This window comes from Musca domestica, unplaced genomic scaffold (assembly GCF_030504385.1).
Source record: "Musca domestica strain aabys unplaced genomic scaffold, Musca_domestica.polishedcontigs.V.1.1 9, whole genome shotgun sequence".
Taxonomy (NCBI): Eukaryota; Metazoa; Arthropoda; class Insecta; order Diptera; family Muscidae; genus Musca; species Musca domestica.
In genome coordinates, this window is record NW_026712435.1 from 16,880,877 (window position 1) to 16,906,694 (window position 25,818).

The window sequence follows — 25,818 nt, forward strand, 5'->3', positions numbered from 1 at the left end:
GTCCGTGTTCCAGACCCGGGTTGGATCCACTTACCCGATGTAGACAATAAAGGTATCGTTTGCTTATGAAAATACCTATCCAATTTGTAAGCGGTTCAGAAGTTATAGTCAAATTAATGATTTTTTGGACCCCCAAAAAGTCGCTAGATAGGTATTTTCAAAAGCTTTCAAACGATACATAAATGTCTATATCGGGTGAGTGGATCCGGGTCCATCTCGGGTCTTGAACCCGGCCTCTCGGGTCAAAAATCTGGGGTCCCGGAACCGTCTCCCAAGAAAAAAATAGTTTCCCGGGATCAGGGTAAAAATATCTCGAATAAATTGACGAGTTTTTACTAAACTAGAGTTGTTTCCAATCCTTCAACAATTTTAATGAATTTGAATAATTTCAATTTCAAATATTGTTTGACAGTTCATTGTCCCAGCAGCTGTGTCGATGGTAAGAATCATGGTAGAAGAATATAGGTAGACGCATCGACGCAGCTGCTGGGGCAATGAACTGTCAAACCAATATTTGAAATTGAAATAATTCAATTGAAAATGTTGAATGAAAAATTATTTAAATTTGTAAAAATTGTTGAAAAAGGCATTTTACAATAACCTCCGAATGACTTCGTATAAGAAAACATATAAAAATCTACTTATATTTGAAAAGAAATTTAAAAATGTTTGACATATCAAGCGTTGATGCATCTACCTATATTTTTCTACCATGGTAAGAACATAGCATAATTGAAACAAGGCGCTTTGAGAATCGATGGTGCTGATGCCTTGGTGCTGATACTATTTCGTTGCTCCCTTTCAGTGAATAACTGCATTGAACTAATCGTTATGTATTGTTATTGTTTTTATTTTATACAGTACCGACCGATATTTGATTATTTTATTATAATATGAATTAAAAGATTAATTTTAAGCCAAAAATTAATTAGCAATGAATCGCTTATTGTTTCCTATTATAAAAACACATAAAAAATTATACTCCGGTAATGCAATTCCTCTTAGTCGGGCTGTTTTCGAAGTGAAGCGAAATTATGGATGTGTGACGCAAACGACAAACAAATGGAAATTGGCTGAATCGGATAGGAATAAACGACGAAATGGTAACTGCTTTAAACGTTACAATTCCACTGCAGCAAGCGCGGTCGTTGACACGGCACTTCCTGCCATTGATCCAGGATTTTTTGCCAGTGTCTATCAGTCGCTATCGTCAAGTACGCCAGTGGCGTACATGCAACAGGGTCTAATAGAAATCCACGATTTTACTGGTTTACCCTGGTGGTTGTCGATAGTGGCGTCTACGTTCCTATTTCGTAGCTTAGTGACACTACCTCTGACAGTTTATCAACACAAAATCACAGCACGCCTTGAAAAAATATCCCTGGAAATGCCCGCCATTGTCGAAGAATTGAAAAAGGAAGCTGCAATGGCTATGAAGAAATTCAAATGGACCGAACAGCAGACTAAACTTGTCTATCAAAGATCGGTAAATATTAACTTTTAATTTCTTTGAACTTTAGATTATATTTTAGCATTTCATTGTTTATTTTCATTTGACTATCCGGTGCAAAAGTAACAATATTCTTTTTTCTCCTTCAGATCCACAAGCAATGGACTAATCTAATAGTGCGAGATAATTGCCATCCTGCAAAAACGTTTATTGTTCTGTGGGCCCAAATACCGTTGTGGATCTTCCAATCAATGGCTTTACGTAATATGATCAATATGATGCCAGATCCCACATCGCTTCAGGCTCAAATTGTTGTAACTGAAATGACAATCGGTGGTTTTGGATGGATTCCAAATTTAAGCGTAGTTGATAGTTCATATATATTGCCTGTGGCTTTAGGTTTAATAAATTTGGGTATCATTGAGGTAAGTTCCTTTTGGAAGAGTATTTCCCAAACCGTTATTATACTGATTTCAACGATATGTTTCATTTGTTCGGAACATTTATGATTTATTATAATGGGTTATTATAAACAGAACAGTGTTTGGCTTGCTTGTTTGGTTATTATAAACTTTAGTTGTTTTTAAGGGGAACATTTTAATATTTATCACAGCAATGTTTTAAAGAAACCACCTTGGCGGATGGCAAATAAATCAGGGATCTGTGACAGGAAGGAATTATTAAAACCGGTAAGGAAAAGTCCTAAGTTGGGCGGGACCGACTATATGAACATTTTAATATTAATCACAGCAATGTTTTAAAGAAACCTTAGCACCTTGGCGGATGGCAAATAAATCAGGGATCTGTGACAGGAAAGAATTATTAAAACCGGTAAGGAAAAGTCCTAAGTTGGGCGGGACCGACTATATGATACCCTACACCACCATGCATATTTAGTAGAGCTCCCGTAAAAAAAGAATTTATATGAAGTAGATCCTTCCACCTATCAACATTTGGCTTTAGAGCAGTTATTGTTTGGTTTCAGAGGAAACTAATATATAGGAGGCTTCTGAATCGATTTTCACTAATTTTGACGGAGACATTTTAATCTTTTATACCAAATAACATTGCTATAGAGTATAGGATATCACTTCGAGAAGTATTATATTAAAATATATGTAGGAGCAAAACAAAACGGTAAGGTACGTCCCGAAATTCATCTGAAATCGGATTAAGGATGTATATGGAGCTATATCCAAAACATAGCCGTTCTTGATAAAATTTAGCAAAGGTATTTCTGAGCTCTATCAACATCATTTTTGTCGAATGCATATTACGAATGTGAGCTACTTAAACACCAAATCGGATGAAACATATATATGGGTGCTATAGCTTTATCTGAACCTATTTTCACCAAATTTAATTTACTTCTAGACTGAATACGACCAGATATGCTAAAATTCAGGTCATTTGGGCTGATATTGGTTATTTGGTGCATGATTAACACGAAATCGCTTGAAGATATATATGGGAGCTGTATCGAAATCGGAACCGATCTTGGTAAAATTTGATACACTTATTAAAGAGCTGTATTTAATAAGTGGTACCAAAGATCATTATTGTGGAATGCATATTGCGCTTGTAAAGGACTTTAAACCCCAAATCGGATAAAACATAAATATGGGAGCTATGGCTACATCTGAACCGATTTACACAAAATTTGAAGTTCTGGTTTCTAAGATGAGTTCAGTTGCAATTACAAAAATTCAGTTCATTTGTGCTGATATTAGCCATTTGGTGCACAATAATCCTAATTTCGGATAAAAATATGTATGTAATCTGAGCCGATCTCGATAAAATTTGACAGAGACATTTTCGAGCAGTATCTGATGTCCGGTACCAAATATCATTCTTGTGGAGTGCATATTACGCACGATTCATTCTAATCTGATGAGACTTATACATGGGAGCTATAGCTATATCTGAACAAATTTTCTCCAAATTTGATGTACTTGCTTCTAGACTAAATTCGGTCGAATGTCCCAAAATTCAGGACTTTTGGACTTTCAATAGGTTTTGTCATAGGGTCAAAGAAATATTGTTTAGAAAAGTTCATCTCAATCGGATAATAAATGCGACCTGCATTTTGTTCACAAGAATATATGGACGGACGGACGGACTGACATGCATAAATCGACTTAGAAAGCGATTCTATGAAGATACTCAAAAGTAACTATGGGTCTATCTCGCTTCCTTCTCCATGTTACAAACAAATGCAATGCAAGACATAATACCCTAACCACAATGTGGTGTAGGGTATAAAAATTAGCGAAGTGAGCTAATGCTATTTGAAATCATCAGCTAACACAAAATAGCAATGCAAGGCTGCAACAAAAAGCTACTGTTTAGCAGGGATTTCAGGCAACAAAAACAAATATTTATTTTTAAGCTCAGTATATTATAAAAATTTCGGATTGTATTGTAAATGCGATAAAAATGGCGTTTTTATACATTTGATATTTTCTTATGTAGACAGTACCAAATTTTATTGAAGCCTAAGACATGTATTCTACAATTAATAAATATGTATTTCTTTTACACATTTCTTTCAGATACAAACCATGTTAAAAAATCGCCCCACAACACGTTTTCAAAACATAATTAGCAATGTATTCCGAGGCCTTAGTATATGCATGATTCCTGTAGCATGTGCGGTACCATCTGGTCTCACTGTTTATTGGGTAGCTTCATCTACCTATGGTTTGGTACAAAATCTAGCCTTGGCATCGCCTAGTGTCAAACGGGCTCTGGGTATACCAAAAACCAAGAATGAATTAGAAAATCCCTATCAACATTTATGGCTGAGGACAAAACAACGCATAGGATTGGAAAAGAAACCGTCTACTGCCCAAGGTGTTATATCCGATGCACTAACATCAAATAAAACATCTTCTAAGGAAAATGAAGCGTCACCAAAAAAGAAACTGTAAAAATGTGCAAAAAATAAGTGAATGTTTGTTATAATAAACTTTTTTTTTTTAATTAAACCATCACCAATTGCATCAACGCTTTAATCAATGGCAAATTAATTGCCAAACATTGAAATTTTCTATAGATGTATATATGTATGTATTACTGTTTATCTATTAATGAGGCAATCAATAACGGCTTGCTTATAGATTTTTTTGATGAAACAGTTTCGTGCCAGTTGATCGCATTTTTCAATGTATCGGTAATTAAGTAGCTGGAGTATAAATATAAACGTTTATATGTTCTCAATATCCAAAGATCATAAAGGAGAAGAAGATATTGCATATTTTTTTTTTGTTTTACAATTTATAGGTACTATCATGTGTTATGAAATCAGTCTTAGTCTGTAGAATTCAGGAGACATCTTCATATTCTTAAGCTTTGTCAAAATGGTAAATTGTCTTTTAACAAAACCCAAATATGAGTGCATATATTAATCTCAATACACAATATATTGTGCTTATATGTAGTTACACTGGTGGCCAAAACTAAAGCAACCAAAATCGCAAAGACAACAAATGCCGTGTAACTTTTACGGAAATAAACAAATCGTAGTTATTTTTCCACTTTAAAATGAGATACTATATTCACTTTTAAAAAATTAAAAATAAAAATACAAAAATGATTTTGAATGAAAAATAATATATGGATAACTAAAATGGCCCAATTTTTGCCTGGTCAAAACTAAAGCAACTTTTTAATTTTTTATTTTAAAATAATTAAATTTCGGTAGTAGTCGTTAGCATAACCATTATTTTTGATAACAGCTGCACACTTACGAGCCATTGAATCTATAACACGCTCAATTTGATCCTTGGGAATGCTTTCCCAGGCACCCTGAATTCTTTGGTTAATTTGTTTCCGAATCTCGCTTGATCTTCCTGTCTACGATACTCCAAAGATTTTCTATGGGGTTTAGGTCAGATGATTGTGCCGGCCATGACAAAACACCGATTTTTGACTCCCGCAACCAATCTTTGACAACTTTTGATGCATGTTTTGGATCATTGTCATGCTGAAACACCCAAATAAGGTGAATATTTTCCTCAGCGAAAGGGAACAACGTGATTTCCAACACATCTTTGTATACAAACCGATCTATAACTTCCTTTATTTCATGGATAGGCCCAAGTCCATAGAAAGAAATACAGTGTCACACCATTTTTGCGGCTTGATTCTTTCATTTTTTGGTATTCGCACCTTAAAATTTTTCATATAACGGTACCTCCCGATATTCGGTATTTTGATGATTTTAGCGATAATATTCATAGGAATTTTTCCAAATTTGTTATTTGAAGTTCGAAATGGATACTACAGCCTATGACAGAAAATTGTCTCTGCAGGTCCACATCTTCGTATACCCCCCATATAACGGTACCTCCCGTTATTCGGTATTTTGATGATTTTAGCGACATTATTCACCGGAATTGTTTCAAATTTGGTATTTGAAGTTCGTAATGGGCAGGTTCACGTTTTGGTATAGGCCCCATATAATGGTGACCAACCCCCCTCGTACGGTAGGACAAACTTATCATACCTTGTATTCATTGTACCTAGTTATCAGTTAACAATAAATTATTTTCTTATTTCCTGTTGTTTATTATAGCTATCAACATTATGTTTGAGAACCCAAAATGACACACCATAGCAATATGTGTCATTTCGGGTTCTCAATCAAAATCAATGAGATCACCATGCGCAAAATGTTAAGCACTTCGTTACACTGTGCAACGCAAAAAAAAAAAAGTGAAAAAGCAACTAAGTTCGGCCGGATCGAACTTTTAATACCCTCCACCATTTCGAAGGAAATTGAAATTTTTCAAAAAAATTCCGAAAAATACCTCTTAAATGAAAACCGTTATATGGGGCCTATATGAAGACGTGTACCTGCATACGAAAGTTGTTGTCATAGGCTGTAGTGCCCATTACGAACTCCAAATACGAAATTTGCAACAATTCCGGTGAATAATGTTGCAAAAATCATGAAAATACGGAGTATCGGGAGGTACCGTCATATGGAGGCTATATGAAGACGTGGTCCTGTATACGATTTTTTTTGCCATAAATTGCAGTACCCATTAAGATCTTTCAATACTAAATTTGAAACAAATTTCAAAAAATTCCGGTGAATAATCATCAAAATACCGAATTTCGGGAGGTGTTGTTATATAGGGGCTATACGAAAGCGTGGACCTGCACTGACAATTTTCTGTCATGGGCTGTAGTATCCATTACGATCTTCAAATAACAATTTTGAAACAATTCCGGTGAATAATGTCGCTTAAAATCATCAAAATACCGAATATCGGGAGGTACCGTTATATGGGGGCAATACGAAAACATGGACCTACATGGCCCATTTTCAATACCAAAAGTCCTGCAGACATAATATACATTTGAGTAAGATTTTATCAACCTACTTCGTTTTGTTCGGAAGCTAAAGTTATTTCCACAGACTGATAGACGGACGGACGGACATAGCTAAATCGACATAGAATTTTATGCTGATCAAGAATATACATACTTTGTGGGGTCTAAAATGTTTATTTCGAGGTGTTACAAACGGAATGACAAACTCAATATATCCTCTACCCTATAGTGCAGGGTATAACAAGTGTGGAAACTGGGGATATTTCAAAACGCTTGTTCACGCGTCTTCTACTTTTAGCTCTACTTTCATAATTTTTATTGAAAAAAAAAAAAAAATAAATAATAATTTTGTTGCACAGTGTTATATATTTTATACATTTTTGGAAGCGTTTTTTTTTCTAGGTGTTACAAATGGATTGATAGAATTAATATACCCGCAACAATATTGTGCACATTGCGAAAAAAGAAAAACAATTAAATAAAGCTTCCGTATTTATAGACCTCATCGATTGTTTAAAGGTTTTATCTTTGCTCATTCTGCAGCAGACCATGTTGCAGACAGCAACTGCTCTTGAATTTTATTGCGATCGATTTAATATCGGATATGGGTTTTTAAAGTGTCGTGTGTGTGCGTGTGTGGATCTGATCTTCATTGATGGCACTTCAAATGATTAGAAAAGAAATGTATATTTTCTTTTACGTTCAAATATTTGCTATTGTGATTTGGCAGTTTCGTGTCCAAGAGGTTGGTGATTTTGGAAATATTTGCAGTGTTATGTCCATAAAACGATTATGTACATATATACATAAGTAAAATGTGCATATGTAAATAAGCAATTGAACATTTATATTTTTTGTATGATCTGGCTGATACATCGGCAATGTGTGATTCAACAATTTTTATTATTTATTTGATTTAAAAAAAAAAAATGTAGTAAAAAAATAAGTTCGGCCGGGCAGGACTTTTAATATCCTTCACCTTTTGGGTAAAGAAATTTTTTTTTTTATAAAAAGTGTCTGAATTCAAACGTGTTCCACTTTGAACTAAACATTTTAAAAAACCATAAAGTGAGTGATGCCGTTATATGGGGGCCATACAAAAACGGGAACCTCTGTAGACAATTTTCCACTTCAAGGATTGTCATCTACCAAATCTTCTGAAATACCAAATTTGAAACAATTTCGTGGGTAAATGTGACTAGGATTATCAAAATATCTAATATCGGTGGGTATCGTTATATGTGCGCTATAGGAAAACGTGGACCTAAACATTCAATGTTCTGCCACCGAATTAGAACTCATTGTCAACTACAAATGCCAATACAAATCCTTTTAAAATATGACAAAACTCATCAAAATACCGAATATCGGGAGGTACCTTTATATGGGGGCTATACAAGAACGTTGACCCATAAATACTATGTTCCGCCACAGGAGCTAGAGCCCATTACGAACTACAAATACCAATTTTTAGACAAATCCGTGAAAAAATATGGCAAAAATCATCAAAATACCGAACATTGGGAGTTACCGTTTCATGGGGGCTATAAAAAACGTTTACCTATATTACTATCTCCCGCCATCGAAATTAGAACCCACCTTGATCTACAAATACCAATTTTTGGACGAATCCATGGGAAAATATGGCAAAAATCATCAAAATACTGAATATCGGGAGATAATGTTATATGGGGGTTATACAAAAACGTGGACCTATACATACAATATTTCGCTACCGGAGCTAGAACCTACTATGACCTACAAATTCCAATTTTAAAATAATAAAAACAATTGTTTTCGTTTGTCAAGGTGACAGCGTAATGCCAACGGTTCTCTTGTTATTCTTTTAAAACACCAGATATCTTATAGAGCTCGAAAATACCTTTGCAAATTTTATTGAGATCGGTCGGCCCAAATGGAATGAATTTCGGGACGATTGTTTACATTTGTGTCTTTGTGCATTTATTTGTAACAGGCAAAAGGAAACGAGATAGACCCATAGCTCCTTTTGATGATCTGCATAGAATCACATTCTGAGTCGATTTAAGCATGTCCGTCTGTCCATGTATTTTTGTAAACAAAGTACAGTTCGCATTTATTGCCCTATCCAGATGAAATTTTGCACAAATCATTTGTTTGGCCCTGGGACGAACCCTATTGAAATTAGAGATAATCGGTAAAAATTTAGATATAGCTCCCATATATATCTTTGTCCGATTTGCCTTTTATTGTGCACCAAACGTGTAATATCAGCCCGAATAGTATGGAATTTTGCGCATACAACCAAATTATGTTTGAAAATAAGTATGCCAAATTTGATCGAAATCGGTTTAGATATAGCCATAGCGCCCATATATATTGTTCATCCGATTTGTTATTTTAGTCCTCCGCAGCCGTAATATGCACTCTGTAACAACAATATTTGGGGAAATATATCAAATACAGCTCAGAAATACCTTTGCTAAATTTTATCGAGATCGGTTCAGATTTGGATATAGCTCCCACATATAACTTCGTCCGATTTACTTTTTATTGTGCACCAAACGTCTAAAATTTGTCCAAACCGGATGGAATTTGGCAAATACGACCGAATTGAGTCTAGAAGCTAGTATGTCAAATTTAGTGAAGATCGGTTCAGATATAGCTATAGCTCCCATATTATACTGTTCATCCGATTTGTTATATTTGTTACCCACAGCCGTAATATGCACTCCGTAACAACAATATTCAGGGAAATATATGAAATACAGCTCAGAAATATCTTTTCCAAATTTTATCAAGATCGGTTTAGATTTGGATATAGCTCCCATATATATCTTTATGCCCCGGCCGACTTTAAGACTGTTTTTACTGTTTTTTTTAGATAACATTGGCAGCTTATAGAACATTAAAAGTTTACCCCATTTACTAAAAGGTACAAGTTTTTCGTCTAAAGGACTAATTTCCATGCGAATTTAAAATTTTATATTCTATTTATTCCTATTATTATACCCTCCACCATACTATGGAGGGTATATTAACTTTGTCATTCCGTTTGTAACTCCTCGAAATACTCATATCAGACCCAACAAAGTATATATATTCTTGATCAGCGTAAAATTCTAAGTCGATTTAGCGGTGTCCGTCCGTCTGTCTGTCTGTCTGTTGTAATCACGCTATCTTTCGAATGAATTGAGATAGATGGCTAAAGTTTTGCACACATGTTTATTTTTCCAGTAGGCAGGTTAAGTTCGTATATGGGCCATGTAGGTCCACGTTTTCATATAGCCCCCATATAACGATACCTCCCTATATTCGATATTTTGATGATTTTAGCGATATTATTCACGGGAATTGTTTCAAATTTGGTATTTGAAGTTCAAAATGGATACCCTAAGACGGAAAATTGTCTGTGCAGATCCACGTCTTCGTATAGCCCCGATATAACGGTACCTCCCGATATTCGGTTTTTCGATGATTGTAGCGTCATTATTCACGGGAATTGTTTCAAATTTGGTATTCGAAGTTCAAAGTGGATACTACACCCTAAGACAGAAAATTGTCTGTGCAGGTCCACGTCTTCGTATAGCCCCCATATAACGGTACCTCCCTATATTCGGTATTTTGATGATTTTAGCGACATTATTCACCGGAATTGTTTCAAAATTGGTATTTGAAGTTCGTTATAGGAACTACAGTCAGAAAATTGTCTGTGCTGGTCCAGGTCTTCGTATAGGCCCCATATATCAGTACCTCCCTATATTCGGTATTTTGACGATTTTAGGTACAATACCCACTGAAGTTGTTTGAGATGTGGTATTTGAAGTTCGTAATAGATGCTACAGCCTGTGACAGAAAATTGTCTATGCTGGTCCAGGTCTTCGCACAGCTCCAATTTAACGGCACCTCCTTATATACGATATTTTGATGATTTTAGCTACATTATTCGCCGTTTATTTCAAGTTTCGAATTTGAATATGGTAATGGCTTATGACAAACAATGCCTATGTATGTCCACGTCGTATAGACCCCAATATAACGGCTATATTCGGTATTTTTAAAATTTTAACAGAATTTTTTAAGGATTTTATTTTTTAAAAATTTCCAAATTCGTTGAAAACGGTGGAGGGTATTAAAAGTTCGGCCCGGCCGAACTTACTGCATTTTAACTTGTTTTTGTTTTAAGACCTATGCCTCTCACATACCTTGGAAAGGACAAAGGGAACAACAAATAGTGTATCATATACACAATAGGTACCCATACCCAATACATGGAACTATACAGCAACAGGAGCAGCAACAAAACTTCTACAATGGCGGATATCACAGAGAACAATATCAACATCAATTTTCCGAATCTCAATGGCCAACACAGCAAAATAAGGTGAACCAGAACACACAAATGCAATATCAAACAAGTTATCAAGCACCTACGGATCAATTACCATTAAATCCATTTAATAATTATCCGCCTACTGCTAAAGTACCCCCCGGATTTAGTCAAACCAATCAGTATGAAACAGCAACATTCGAACCAAGGATTTTTGAAAATCCGTACAATAAATTTCACATAAATCCGTATTCGTCCGCAGATACCCACACTGGGTCCATGGAAAATCATATATTACCTAATGTGGAACAAGGAAGCTCTGGATTTAACATTAACCCTGATAATAATTATCCGCCTACTACTGAAGTACCTGCCGGACTCAGTCAAAGCAATCAGTACGGAACAGCAACATTAGAACCAAATATTTTTGAAAATCCGAATATAAACTTTGGCACAAATCCGTATTCGTTCACAAATATCCACACTGGCTCCATGGAAAACAATATATTTCCGAATGTGGAAAAAGGAAGCAATGGATTTAACATTAATCCTGATTTAAATAGTATTTCCATAGATCCACAGATTGATATAACCAACTTACATAAATATATGCCAAATCGAACCCATCCAGCTACAGAATATAATTCCGATCAAAACCCATATTTACGAAGTCACAGCAACGGATTTATCGATAACACTCAGACACGTCGTATGCATAATAGTCCAAGCATCGGTACGCCGAATCCGATTACTACTTATGCACCCAATTTCTCACTTAAAACCCATTACAATCGGTTCAGCGGTTGGGACAACCAAAACAGTGGAACTGCAACTATTCAAAATAACAACGAAAATACATCGAACTGCCTTCAGACCGACCCAGAGATAATAACAAGTAAATTTTGCTCCAATAATCCTGGGATACATCCACACCCGTTAGATTGTTCAATGTACCTATCATGTGGTTCGGGGCGATCGTTCGAATGTCATTGTCCCAAGGGAACAGATTTCAATAGGGATTTGCAAACATGTGATCACAAGTATAACGTTCGATGTAATCAGAATACGTATAGAAAGGGTGAGTAGAAAATAAAAATAATTAAATTCTATTACCATACAACCTAACAAGTTAAAACGTATCAGTCGGTTTTGCCGACAGATGTATACCCTCAGTCAATGTTCGATTATTTAAATATATTTTGACTTCTGTTATGATTATTCACATTGTTGACCCTCTATGGAGTAGGTTCCGAAAGAATGGGTCAATATTGTCCATTTCGTATCGGACCTAAATTAATATGATATAAATATTGCGACGTGCCAGGTTTGGACTATATTGGTTACTTCTTCACAGCAGATCTTGTGTTATTAGAAATAATTGGCTGTGTGAAATATGAAGAGAACCGGATGCTTATTTCGCATTTTGTAATAGTTTTGGTTATTCAAAAATTTAACCCTTTATGGGGGAGGTATCAGAAGGAATGGTCTGATCTATACCATTTTTATAACAGATCTAGTGTTGATGGAAATATTTTTATGATCCTTATGGATATGCAAAATGTTCACCCTTTGTGGGGGAGGTACAAGAAGAAGCAGACCGATATACTCTCTGTTCACATCTGACATTGGTTTAAAAAATATTGTGATGGGTGTAATTTGAAGACAATCTAACCCTTACATCACAGAGTTATAATTTGTCAAATTTTGACATTTTGGGGGAGAGGTACTTGATGGTGTGGCCCTATATTGTCTATTTTTTCACCTGACCTAGCACAGACACAAATATTAAGTTTTAGGTCAGAGTTTTATACCCTCAGCTATATGGCTACAGAAGGTATATACCATTTGGTATAAACGTGCTTCATCGAAATAACGGTTTTAGACTATAGGTGTCTTTTGACCAAATCCGTTTCAGGACATTTGGAGTCGATCTAGCGATGTCCGTCTGTCCGTCTGGCACGATAGCTTTCGAAAAGAGTATCGGATTTGATCCAAACATGGTACATCATTATATTATTGTCAAACTTAGATCGAGTTCGGAGATGGGCAATATCGATCCACTCCTTCTGGTTCTCCACAAAATGTCAACATTTTCAAAGAAAATAATTTTCTCCACAGAAAGATGAAGGATAGCCCGATATTGCTCCATCAATGCAAGGTCAGGTGCGAAAATGGGCAATATCGGTCCACTTCATACAGTACCACCCACCACAAGGGCCAACATTTCGAATAATTATAACTTTTATAAAATGTGATATATGTTCCCGATCCGGTCCACTCCTTCTGGTGCCTTCCCACAAAAGGTTGAAATTTTCAAAAAATATTTCTTTTGCACAGAAAAGAGAAACTGTAATCCGATTTTGCTCTAACTTTGTAAATCCTAATATTTGCCTCAGTTCTCGGTCAGGTGCAAAAATGGATAATATCGGCCTACTCCATCAAGTGCTGCCCCCACAAAGGGTCAAAATTTTGAATAATTATAACTCTTATAAAATGTGATGTAAGAATCCGATTGTCTTCAAATTAGACACATCACAATATTTTTATTAAACCAAGGTCTGGTGTGAAGATGGAATATATCGAAGATGGAATATATCCTTCTGGTACCTCCCCCACAAAGGGTCAAAATTTTGAATATACATGAAAATCATAAAACACGAAATTAACATCCGATTCCATTCAGATTTGACACATCTCAATATTTTCATCAACACAAAATCTGTTATAAAGGTGATAGAGATCGGACCATTTATTCCGGTCCGGGTCAAAACGCTCGAAGAAAGTAATCCAAATTTTTTTGCTAACGCAGTATCTGTTGTGATGATGATATATATCTGGCAACACCTGCTGGTACCTCAACCAAAAAGGTTCAGAATTTCCAATCTGTCATAACTTGCATGTCAGACATAAACATGTCTGCAATTCTTTATAACTTGCTATATCTAAATATTTCTCTTAACCGGAATTCTGATATGAATATGTAATTTATCGAAATTTATAATTTCCCTTAAAATTCGATATAAAAAGTTCGATTTCCTTCAAATGTTACACATACCAATATTTATATCTGTATTAGATGAAGTATGAAAATGGAATACTTCGGCCCACTATATCTGTTACCTCACTCACATTTCCACATTTTCCAAAAATTTGCACATATCTCATATAAAGTATAGGAAATAGTCGATATAGTCCAAATCTGGCACGTTGTAATATTTATATCAGTCTTAGGTCAGATACGAATTGGCCAATTGCTTCGGAACCTCCCTCATAAATCGTTAAAAGTTAGAATAATCATAACTCAAGGATGGGGTATACATCTGTCGGCAAAACCGACTGATACTATTTTACTTGTTTTTTTTTTTTATTAATTTTATTTATCTCTTACAGGTTCTCCCAAAGTGGAACCATACAAAATCGTTTGCCCTTACGATGTTTGGGGAGCATTTCCGCATCCATTCAGCAACCGACACTATATCAAGTGCTCCGATGGAAAACTTTTGATTAAATCATGTCGAAGTGGTCTTCTCTTTAGTTTATCACGGAATATTTGTGACACCAAGGATTATCATCATTCATTCGACACAGCCATTCCCCTCTCTCAAGGGATAGCTGACATGGAAAGGGAAATTAAAATCGAAAGTAATGCCGAAGCAGTTTGATCAATATTGTGATGTTGTTTTGAAGTAAATATTCCGAATTTCAGATATTACATTTGTCGAATGTCCCTCCAATTGGAATGGTAGATTTATATATCCATTTTCAAATGGCCATTATTTAAGCTGCCTTAATGGATCCACAGAGATTGAGTCTTGTTTGGGTGATTCCAAGTACAGTATACGCAGAAGAAGGTGTCTATCATCGAGTGATATTGACCAGGGGGATTTTGTTAGGAGCGCTGTAAAACGTTCGAAAAAAATCGAAAATGGTATGTACATATAAATGAAAAACAGGGAACAGGTTATGTCTATACAATTATGAGGTTGTCGTCCTGCAATGATGTAAACTAATCTGTACAAATCAAATTTAGGTCATGGCATAAAGATTACCTTTGAATTCTCCAGCTCTGCACTGAAATTTAGATTTGTTGGGTGTAGTGCAGTTGCCCATGATTTTTGTCTATTTCGAACTTCATTTCTCAACTTCTGTTTTTCATCCTGGTCACTAAAGTAGTCATGGTATAATCAATTCAAGATAATTTGATTTCAAATAATAAAATCCAACTCTGCATTTTCTGTAATTTACCTTGTCAAATCTCAAATCTCCGATCAGATTCATATCGCTCATTTGTGTTTATTATTCCAGTTTTACCTTTTTCTGAAAGAATAATAGGAAAATATTTAACTCTTACACCAAAGATTCAAAATCGTTTGCCGAGGAGAATATTGTTGAGACTGTTAAGCAATGGACCTCCTTCAATTTTTGTTTCAACTTTTCGATATAAAATGTTAGCTCTATCTCTTCACCCAACATTAAATTTAGTGACATTTAGTACGTATATCATAAACAACATAAACAATAAACATGGAGAGATGTACCACCATGCAAGACATCAACAGTAATTGCAGTATAAAATCTCACGGTTTCAGCTCACCCAATACCAAATTTAGTACTTTTCGTACAAATACAGGAGACATATCCAAACTACCGCCAAAACTCAAACACAGATACCATCAATAATATAAGTTCAGATTTTTTTGCAATCCCTTCGCCCAATACCAAATATAGTACCATTTGGTACTTTTCGCACAATGATAGTACACATTTCCGAAACGACCTCCATATTTTCAGACGACACATGCACAGCGACTTAATATAAAATCTCAGATTTCAAGCACTCTCTCTTCACCCAATACCAAATTGTACCAGTATAGTACTGTTTTGTACTTTTGTGCACTTGTGGTACACATTTCCAAAACCACCTTTATATATCAAACGTACTTTCCAACATTGATTCTCATGCCAAATTTCAGATTTTAAGTTCTATCAGTTTATATAATACCAAATGGTACCATTTTAGAAGTTTAGTACCATTTTGGAACTTTTTCTAACCTTAAAGTTCGAATTTCAGTGACTCTCGTTATAAATTTTAGAATTCTAGCTCATTCCTTCTGTTAAATACAGGTATTAAATTGTTAGTTCTTTTCGTTCCCTTTTAGTACAAATTTCCAAGAACCCAGCCTTATCCCACCAAGACTGGTCCTGGTGCAAAATTTGATGTTGCTTCACAACTTTGGCTTTGGTAAAAGGTTTGAAATGACCTGCAGCCGTCTTAGCGTCGCTTAAGAATACTTGTCTTAGTTGCCCGGAGGACACCTTTCTTTATACCGATCTACATAGATCCGGCTTTTCGATCTAGTCGACTTACATTTACCCTCATGATTAGGATTTATTAGCATATGTCGGGTTTATTCAATCAGATTTACAATACAAAAGGCAAAAGCGACATTAGGTTCGGTCGGGTCGAAATTATTGTAACCTCCATCGTAAGCAAAGGCTCTTAGTTCAAATTTTATAAAAGTTATATCTATAAAAAATGTTGATTCTTTGTGGGGAGGTATCAGAAGGAATTGTCCAAACTCTACCATCTTTTTAACAGATCTTGTGTTGAGGGAAATATTGAGATGTGCCGAGTCTGAATGGAATCGTTGTACATTACATCATGTAATTATACCCTCAGCCATATGAGTATATATCATTTGATACGGCCAAAACGTGCCTTATCGAAATAAGGCTTTTAGACCCCAGTTCTTATTGAACCAAATCCATTTTAGGACATTTGGAGTCGATATAGCGATGTCCGTCCGTCCTTCAAATAAAGAAAACGTTAATTAAACCGAAGTAAGCATCCGGTTCTCTTCATATTTCACACATCCCATTATTTTCTATTAACTCAAGGTTTGGTGTGAAGATGGGATTTATCGGTCCCCTCATTCTGGTACCTCCCCCACAAAGGGTTGAAATTTTGAATGTCCATGAAGCTTAAAAAACGCGAAATTAATATAAAACGCGAAATTAATATTAATAATTCTATTTAGACTTGGCAAATCTCAATATTTCTATCAACACAAGATCTGTTATAAATATGGTGGAGATCGGACAATTTCTTCTGGTACCTCCCCCACAAACAGTCAACATTTTGAATAGCCAACACGATCATAAAATCCGAAATAAGCATCCGGTTCTCATCGAATTTCACACATACAATTATTTGTACCAACACTAGATCTGCCGTGTGAAATGTGATATATCGGCGCACTCCTTCTGATACTTCCCCACAAAGGGTTCAACATTTTAAAAAACAAAAAGCGCAATAAGCATCCAACTCGCTTCAAATTTCACACATCCAAAAATATTTGCTAACGCAAGATCTGTTGTGGTGATGATGTATATCTTACAACCCCTGCTGGTACCTCAACCACAAAGGGTCACAATTTCCATAACTTATATCTGTCATGACATGCGAAACAATTCGGCGATTGTATACAACTTGTTGTATCTAAACATTTCCCTTAGCCAGGTATATGATATGAATACGTAATTAATCGGAATTTATGATTTTGTATAAAACTGAATATAAATGTTCGATTTTCTTTAAATTTTGCACGTACCAATATTTATACCCTACACCACAAGGTATTATGTCTTTGTGCATTTGTTTGTAACAGGCAAAAGGAAACGAGATAGACCCATAGTTCCTTTTGATGATCTGTCTGTCCATGTATTTTTGTTAACAAAGTATAGGTCGCATTTATTACCCGATTCCGAAGAAAATTTTGAACAAATTTTATGTTTGACCCAATTGAAATTAGAGATAATCGATCAAAATTTATGTAAAGCGCCCATATATATTTTCGTTCAATTTGCCTTATATTGTACATCAAACGTGTAATATCAGCCCAAATATTATGGAATTTTGCACGTACGACCAGATTGGACCTGAAAATAAGTATGCCAAATTTGATCGAAATGGGTTCAGATATAGATATAGCTCTCATATATATTGTTCATCCGAGCTCCCATATATATATATATATATATATATATATATATATATATATATATATATATATATATATATATATATATATATATATATATATATATATATATATATATATATATATATATATATATATACTAGCTGGCCCGGTCCGCGTTGCCGGCCCGTAGTTTTTGTCTATTATGCATATTTTCCCAAGCATAATTATTCACTGATATGACTGATATAAGTGTTCACGTACTGGTCGATTAAAAGTGTTTTGAAATACCTGTGCCTATATTTAATTCTAAAATTTTGTAGATATCTTGAAATGTTTGTGTAAGATTTTCACCCCGCAAATACACATTTTTAGCCAAATCCTTAGAAATATGGTAAAATCAGGAGGTACCTTTATATGGGCACTACTCCGACCTACATTGAAAACTTTCTTCTACCTCTTATAATCCAAGGTGACAAATAGAGGCCAAATTAAAAATATAGCGGAACAGCATAGCATGTCAAACTGAAAAATTCGAGTGATTTAAATAAGTAAAAATAGTTTTATCCACCTCATAAATGAGGACAGAATGATTCAGAATAGTCAAATATAATTACTATTTTACACCCATTACCGTAAAGTGGGAATTAATTTTATTTGCCATTTAAATTGTAAGTTGGAGACCCCATAAAGACCATATTTTTCATCATAGTATAATTCAGTGACGACTCAGCAAATATTTGGTCCCGCGCTACTTTCTTATATTTGTAATTTGTTCATGTTTTCACAAATTATTTCATATAGATCTACATCCCAAATATACGTTCCTAACCAATATTCTCCTGGGGGTCACAAATTCAATAGAATACAATATTTTCTTTTCTGACCACACATTAGATGTGAAAGTGGACTTGGGGATACTCCAATATGGGGACTTTACTTAAATAAATTCCTATGTGGCACTCTGTATGATGGTTCCCCACCCCAGGGTAGCATAAATACAATTTTTTAGCCAAATCAATTGATGAATGTGGTCAAGACAAATATTGACCTTATTCTGAAAATTTCAAATTTTATGCGAAGAGGTTCTCTACCCCTTAGAAACAAAGATGCCAAATAAGGGCCAAACAAAGAAAAAAGTGGCCAAGACCGCAAAAATATCTTAAATCATACGGAGGTTATATAAATATGGGTTAAATAGGGTTGTACCCTTATCCGAGAATTATGATCGATATCATGACCTGCAAAAGCGATTTAAGGTATCTTGAATGTTTGGAAAGGATAGAAATCCTTTTCTTACTAAAAGTCCCATTCGCTCTACTATTTTGCACCCTTTATATTTGGTATTTTAATGATTGCACTCCCAAAGAATTTTGCATTTTGAGCTCTCATTGGACGGATTATTGTCACATGAAAGAAATAGGCCCAGGCTTTGAAATGAGCCCCATTAGGTTTTTTTCGGTCATTTTTGTTTGTTTAAATGTGTTCGCATCTTCCAGCTGAAAAACGGTGTAGGCCCTGGAATTGAAAGGTAGATGTCAGTTTACATAGTATTTCGCACTTATTTAATTTTTTGGTAAAAATTATATAGATTGAAAAATTATTCTTTATTTTGTTCACAAAAAATTCCATTGAATTCAATAAGATAATACAAATTGAAAAAATCTTCAACTTGTTCGCTGATTTTTTACAGCAAATGTTTAAAGATCCTTGTAAAGATTGTCAATAGAATGTACTATTATTTTTAAATTCGATTCCAATGATTTTTTTTTAGATTTTTTTCCGATTTGAGAATTTTTGCAATGAGATCTCTTTTTTGTGATTTTTTAGCGATTTTGAAAAAGTAATTATCTTTAACTTTGGTGTGACCGCGTTCAATTATTTCGATATTCCATTTCGCCACCACATAATTCGGCACTACACTTCCATGTAACCCGCCATCAATATCAGTTCTCAAGAAATCAAGTCAATTAATTCAAAATAAAAATTCAAAAATAAAATAAAAAAAACACTACAAATGTACATTAGAAAAAAGTAAGTCAAAATGGAAAAAAATCATGCAAAATAAAACATTACTATTGTACATTTCAAAAGTCAAAATGAAAATGTTAATATATCACATTTTTACGTGATTTTTTTGGATATTATCCTTTTCGGAGAGGAGACAATTCCGAATTTGTGTGAATCGTTAAAATCAGTCCAGCGATTCTTAAGTTATAAGCGTAGTAACTAACACAACTTTCTTTTATATATATAGATATATATATATATATATATATATATATATATATATATATATATATATATATATATATATATATATATATATATATATATATATATATATATATATATATATATATATATATCTTCGTCCGATTTGCCTTTCATTGTGCACCAAACGTGTAATATTAGCCCAAATGGAATGGAATTTGGTACTTACGACGAAATTGAGTCTAGAAACCAGTATGTCAAACTTGGTGAAAATTAGTTCAGATATAGCTATAGCTCCCATACATATTGTTTATCCGATTTGTTGAATTTTCCCCGCATAGCCGTAATATGGACTCCATAGTAAAGATATTCCGGAGAATATCAGAAAAACCTTTGATAACAAAGTGGTGTAGGGTATCATAAAGTCGGCCCCGCCCGACTTTAAGACTTTCTTTACTGGTTTTATTTACAAAACGTTGGGCAACGAATGTTTTCGACCAATGCGACGCGGGTTTCGATAAAGTCGCTTCTTTACTTTTCGAACCATGTCTGCTGATGTTGCTTCCTTGATGTCGGGCTACGCTACCAGTATCAGTATCACGGTACCGAGCGATGGTACGAGACACAAAAGATTTATTCACATTTAAATGCTCTAACGATGGCCGCTTGTGGTTTTTCAGCCAAATATAAAGAAATCACACTATCACGCTTGAATTCCTTCACGAATAACATTTTCTGGAAAGTTTTCACCAAAATGCTTTTATACGCTTTTAAACAATATAAGAATTCTAACAGATGTCGGACTAGTGGCTTAGAAATGACAGCAGTCTGAATTTGGTTGCAGTTTTTTCATCTCAACCTGTAGATTCCTCTTTATTTGTGTGCCTTCTAAAAGTTGTGAAAATGACAAAACATTTGCTCGAAAAAAAAAATAAATTTCTTTCCACCAGATTTCACCAAATTTCCACCAAATTTGACACTTGGTGGACATCGAATAAAAAAATGTTACATTTGTAATTTTGTCATGCATAGAAGGTTATACTTGCAAAATGATCTGATGCAAACATAATATAAGTTTAAGGTGGGATTCTCTAACTCATTTTCTTAGTTGCCGACAAATATCGATAAAATTAAAATGCAAAACTATGAATGAAAAGTCTAAATTAAAGTTGACAGCACTGTTGCTAACTTTCCGAAAAAAAAATCGCTAACTTAAAAAACGATTTAGATTTAAAAAAAAATGTGCCATTGTCATATTATTTTACATTTTGAAACGAATTCAATTGTTTGTCTTCCCAATTTGTTTCTAATGTAAATAATTGTTAGCATTTGTAATTTTATACTATGTTTACATTAAACATGTTTCCAAAAACACCAAATAAATTTAATACACCCATCATCGCATGAAATGTGTTGCCATTACCGACTTGTAAATGAGACAACCTCTTTAATTCCGATATGACTATAATGTGAAATATAATATTTAATAAAAATTATTTTCTTAATTTCAGCTAATAAACTTGGTGTTTTTTGTGGCGCCCAAGATGTTCGACGGTATGCCCATCCGACTTACCGGCGAAAGTATTTGCTTTGCGATCATGGGATGGTCATAACAAAATTGTGTCCCAATGAAAAAATATACGATATTGAAACAAAAAAATGTATAGAAGAAGAAAAGATAGAACAAATTTAAGAACCGGTTGACGAATAAGAATTACAATAAACGATGGTTCAATTGTCAAATGTTACTTAAATAATATTAACGCTTATTATGTTATAAATAACTTAATTTATTAAAGAAATGATAGCAATTTGAAACTGGATAAAGAAAAACTTAATGTAAAGGATACAAATTCAGTCAAGGCCTTCTTGAGGCGGGACTTAGAAGCGGAACCAGATTGAGATGAATCAGAGCAGACACAGCAGTAGAAGCTGCTACAACAACTGACCCAAGCACAAGTCAGTTGTTGTAGCAGCTTCTACTGCTGTGTCTGTTCTGATTCATCTCAATCTGGTTCCGCTTCTAAGTCCAGTCTCAAGAAGGCCACAACCTGTACGGCTGGGGTAAGCTGAGTAGGTTTGGCTGGGCATCGAAATAGGTGTAGCGTGTCATATGGGCTTATGGGTAGATATTCTGCATATTACTGTCAATCCGGGCCCAAGAGGAATTGAGTCGGCTGCACCATCCGGATCATAACTGAGCCAAAACTACTCTGGTATGTCGGGGTAGATTTCGCTCTTCAGCTGTGATGGGAGGGGAATGATCTTTCAGTACGGTATTCAATCTATATTCCCCTATGACTTCTGAGACAGATGGTGGTTTGGATGGCTCTGTTTGTAAGACCCAGGCATTGAGAGCATTTTTTTATGCTGTCGCCCCGGTAAGACATTCGCCTTCTTATGTAGGCGATCGACGGGCGGTTCTAGGTGCGGTGTTATGTTCATTGTTCCACCGTTCATTTTTCCACTATCGTTGGCGATGATTTTTGCCGCATTCAACAAATTCGTAGTTGTAGTTCATAATGGGTTCTAGCCCGGTGGCAGAACATAGTATATATGGGTGCACGTTTTGCTATATCCCCAATACACGGTAGCTCCCGATATTCGGTGTTTTGCTAATTTTTGCCGCATTTTTTCTCCGTCTTTGTCAACAAATTGGTAGTTGCAGTTCATAATGGGTTCTAATTCCGGTTGCAGAACATGGATATTTATGTCCACGCTTTCCTATAGTGCACATATAACAATACTCACCTATATCCATTATTTTGAAAATCTTGGTCACATTTATCCACGAAATTGTTTCAAATTAGGTATTTAAGAAGATTACAACCCCTGAAGTAAAAAATTGCCAATAGAGGTTCCCGCTTTGGAATGGCCCCCATATAACACTATGTGTTGGGAGTATTATAAGTTTGATTTTGACAAAAATTATGTAACACCTCGAAATATTGGTTTCCCACATTGGAAAGTTTATCTAGATCTTCCTATCTCGCCGAGCTGAGTCGATATAGCTATGTATGTCCGTCCGTCCGTCTGTCCATTTTTATTTGTAATCACTCTACAGATCGCAATCATGGCCCGATCTTCACGAAATTAAGAATGGAGGTGGGGCTAGGACCAGAATAGAAGCCTTTTGCTTTTGGAGATGATCGCATAATATTTAGGGTTGAAATGGATTGAAAATGTTGCTTATTTTGCTGTTGCTCTACAGGTCGCAATTATAGACCAATCGACGCGGAAGTTAGCATGGGGATAGAGTTTAGGGCTGGACAGAAGCCTTCTAATTTTGATGGTCATCGGGTAATATTTAGTGGGTGAAATAGACCATAACGTTTGTGTTAAATCAAAGTCAAATTTTCCATTAAATCGCGAACATTTTTAATCCCGGCGAAATCACAAATAGACGAGCAGGTCGAAATAACGGTTTTAGACCCTATGTCTCTTTGGACCAAATCCGTTTCAGAACATTTGGAGTCGATCTAGCGATGTCCGTTCGTCTGTCTGTCTGTAGGTCTGGCTGGTGCACACGATAACTCTCGAAGGGAGAATCCGATTTGGTCCAAACTGGGTACATCGTAATAGACGAGCAGGTCGAAATAACGGTTTTAGACCCTATGTCTCTTTGGACCAAATCCGTTTCAGAACATTTGGAGTCGATCTAGCGACGTCCGTTCGTCTGTCTGTCTGTCCGTAGGTCTGGCTGGTGCGCACGATAACTCTCGAAGGGAGAATCCGATTTGGTCCAAACTGGGTACATCGTAATATTTTTGTCAAACTTAGATCGAGTTTGGAGATGGGCAATATCGGTCCACTCCTTCTGGTACCTCCCCCCCAAAATGTCAAAATTTTCAAAAAATATATTTTTTGCATAGAAAGAGAAATGATAATCCGATTTTGGTACAACTTTGCACATCCTAATATTTACGTCAGTGCTAGGTCAGATGTGAAAATGGACAGTGTCGGTCCACTCCATCAAGTACCTCCCCCACAAATGGTCAAAATTTTGAATAATTACAACTGTAATAAAATGTGACCCACAAAGGGTCAAAATTTTGAGTAATTATCATTATCAAATCATATAAATGAGTCTAAATTTGGAAATACAGAGGGGCCCTCTGCTTGCTTTTGGAGATAAAAAACAGAAAAAAATTGCTGATCACACAATTGAAGCTAATCGACACGCCGGAGAAGAGAGTTAAGGACAAGGCCCCGCACGACTATAGTCTTTGCTTACTTGTTTTTTTTTTTTTTTTTTTTTTTTTTTTTTTTTGAAAAGTTTAATAGCATTATCCAAACGGTCTTAGTTTAAAGTGAAAAATTTTTGAATTCAAAAGCTTATATATAAAAAAAGTTGTCATTACTAAAAGTGGAGGGTATTAAAAGTTCGGCCCAGCCGACCTTAATGTTTTTTTACTTGTTACTGTATAACAATGCCGTATTTTTCATTTTTTTCCAAGTCTCTTTCAAACCAAGACATTTTTGGGAATTCATATTGGGCGCCGCCGATTAATGACACGTCGCTGCATCTTTTCAATTGCCCTGCCAAAACTACACAACAAACTGGTGAAGATTTATGGTTACTCTTAGGCAGCATTTATAGACTTGAAGTTAAAGCAACAATCACATTAGTAGAACAAACATGACTTTATAAACAGCTACAACTGCAACCAACAAATGTTTGTTCTTATTAAAGTTTAACCATCCTTCAAATATGTAAACATAAATGTAATACAATACTTTGTGGTCATGTGTAAATACAAATGTGTACATATAAAAAGTACAATAGTTCAAATCTTTATTCATAATTTAACAACAATTATTCATTCATTGTTGACATTCTACTATTGTTTTTATTATTCCGTACTCTGGCTGGCTCCCTTTTGTGCCTTTGTGCTTGAGGTCGATTGTTTACCAAATACTAAGAAAACAAATATTAAGTAAAATAAAAAGTAAAGGCACGCTGCCGAAAAAAAATGGAAAATACAAATTCATAAGAAAACAGTTCTGAATGCATCCGCTTATCTCGAATTTATTTCGCGCCACCAAATTGTCACTGATAAGAACAGACACAAATTGCTCTCCCTCTTTGCATTAAAAAAAAAAAAACATTCACTTACACTTGAGACTCTGTTTACGGAGTTCAAGATTGAAGAATCTTTTGTGTGTGCCTTGGAAAGATTTGGGGTTACCATTATGGTCCTTGGAGGAAGTAATAAACAATATATGTGTTATAAATACATGTATGGTTAAATACAGTGTTGAATATTTATTATCTGAAAAATTATGAAAATAATTAAGCTATTACCTTAAAATGTCCTGGTTGAAATATTGGTAAAAATATACAATCATACTTTTCTACTGTGCTATTTTGTACTTGTTAATACAGATGTTGTGAGCTTTTTTACAACTGAAGGGGCACATTTGTATACCCTCAGCATACCCTCAGCCCTAGGCCTCCTTGGACCAAATCCGTTTCAAGACATTTGGAGTCGATCTAGCGATGTCCATCCGTCCGTCCGTCTGTC

The 25,818-nt window shown here is 35.0% G+C and overlaps 2 protein-coding genes across 3 annotated transcripts; both read left to right on the plus strand.

The window, feature by feature from the left end:
- Positions 1 to 820: 820 nt before the first annotated feature.
- LOC101896447 (cytochrome c oxidase assembly protein COX18, mitochondrial) lies at positions 821 to 4,452 on the plus strand. Its single transcript, XM_005178813.4, has 3 exons — positions 821 to 1,486; positions 1,600 to 1,875; positions 4,003 to 4,452. Exons 1-3 carry the CDS (start codon positions 935 to 937, stop codon positions 4,378 to 4,380), a joined length of 1,206 nt encoding a protein of 401 aa, XP_005178870.1. The 5' UTR covers positions 821 to 934; the 3' UTR covers positions 4,381 to 4,452.
- Positions 4,453 to 7,315: 2,863 nt separating this feature from the next.
- LOC101897037 (putative uncharacterized protein DDB_G0279653) lies at positions 7,316 to 22,088 on the plus strand. 2 transcript variants are annotated; one of them, XM_005178817.4, is made up of 5 exons: positions 7,316 to 7,535; positions 10,956 to 12,177; positions 14,490 to 14,741; positions 14,806 to 15,027; positions 21,805 to 22,088. In XM_005178817.4, the coding sequence occupies exons 1-5, from the start codon at positions 7,446 to 7,448 to the stop codon at positions 21,984 to 21,986; spliced, it is 1,968 nt and encodes a 655-aa protein (XP_005178874.1). In that variant the 5' UTR covers positions 7,316 to 7,445; the 3' UTR covers positions 21,987 to 22,088. The 2 variants fall into 2 exon arrangements, with proteins under 2 accessions (XP_005178874.1, XP_058987785.1); XM_059131802.1 differs by lacking the exon at positions 14,806 to 15,027 and having other exon boundaries at positions 14,490 to 14,785; positions 21,805 to 21,943.
- The last annotated feature ends 3,730 nt before the right edge of the window (positions 22,089 to 25,818 follow it).

Coding starts and splice junctions, on each gene's coding strand:
- LOC101896447 (XM_005178813.4), top strand. CDS start 935: ATGAATCGCTTATTGTTTCCTATTATAAAAACACATAAAAAATTATAC. Junction 1,487..1,599: donor AACTTGTCTATCAAAGATCG/GTAAATATTAAC, acceptor TTTCTCCTTCAG/ATCCACAAGCAATGGACTAA. Junction 1,876..4,002: donor TAAATTTGGGTATCATTGAG/GTAAGTTCCTTT, acceptor CATTTCTTTCAG/ATACAAACCATGTTAAAAAA.
- LOC101897037 (XM_005178817.4), top strand. CDS start 7,446: ATGGCACTTCAAATGATTAGAAAAGAAATGTATATTTTCTTTTACGTT. Junction 12,178..14,489: donor TCAGAATACGTATAGAAAGG/GTGAGTAGAAAA, acceptor TATCTCTTACAG/GTTCTCCCAAAGTGGAACCA. Junction 15,028..21,804: donor TTCGAAAAAAATCGAAAATG/GTATGTACATAT, acceptor TCTTAATTTCAG/CTAATAAACTTGGTGTTTTT.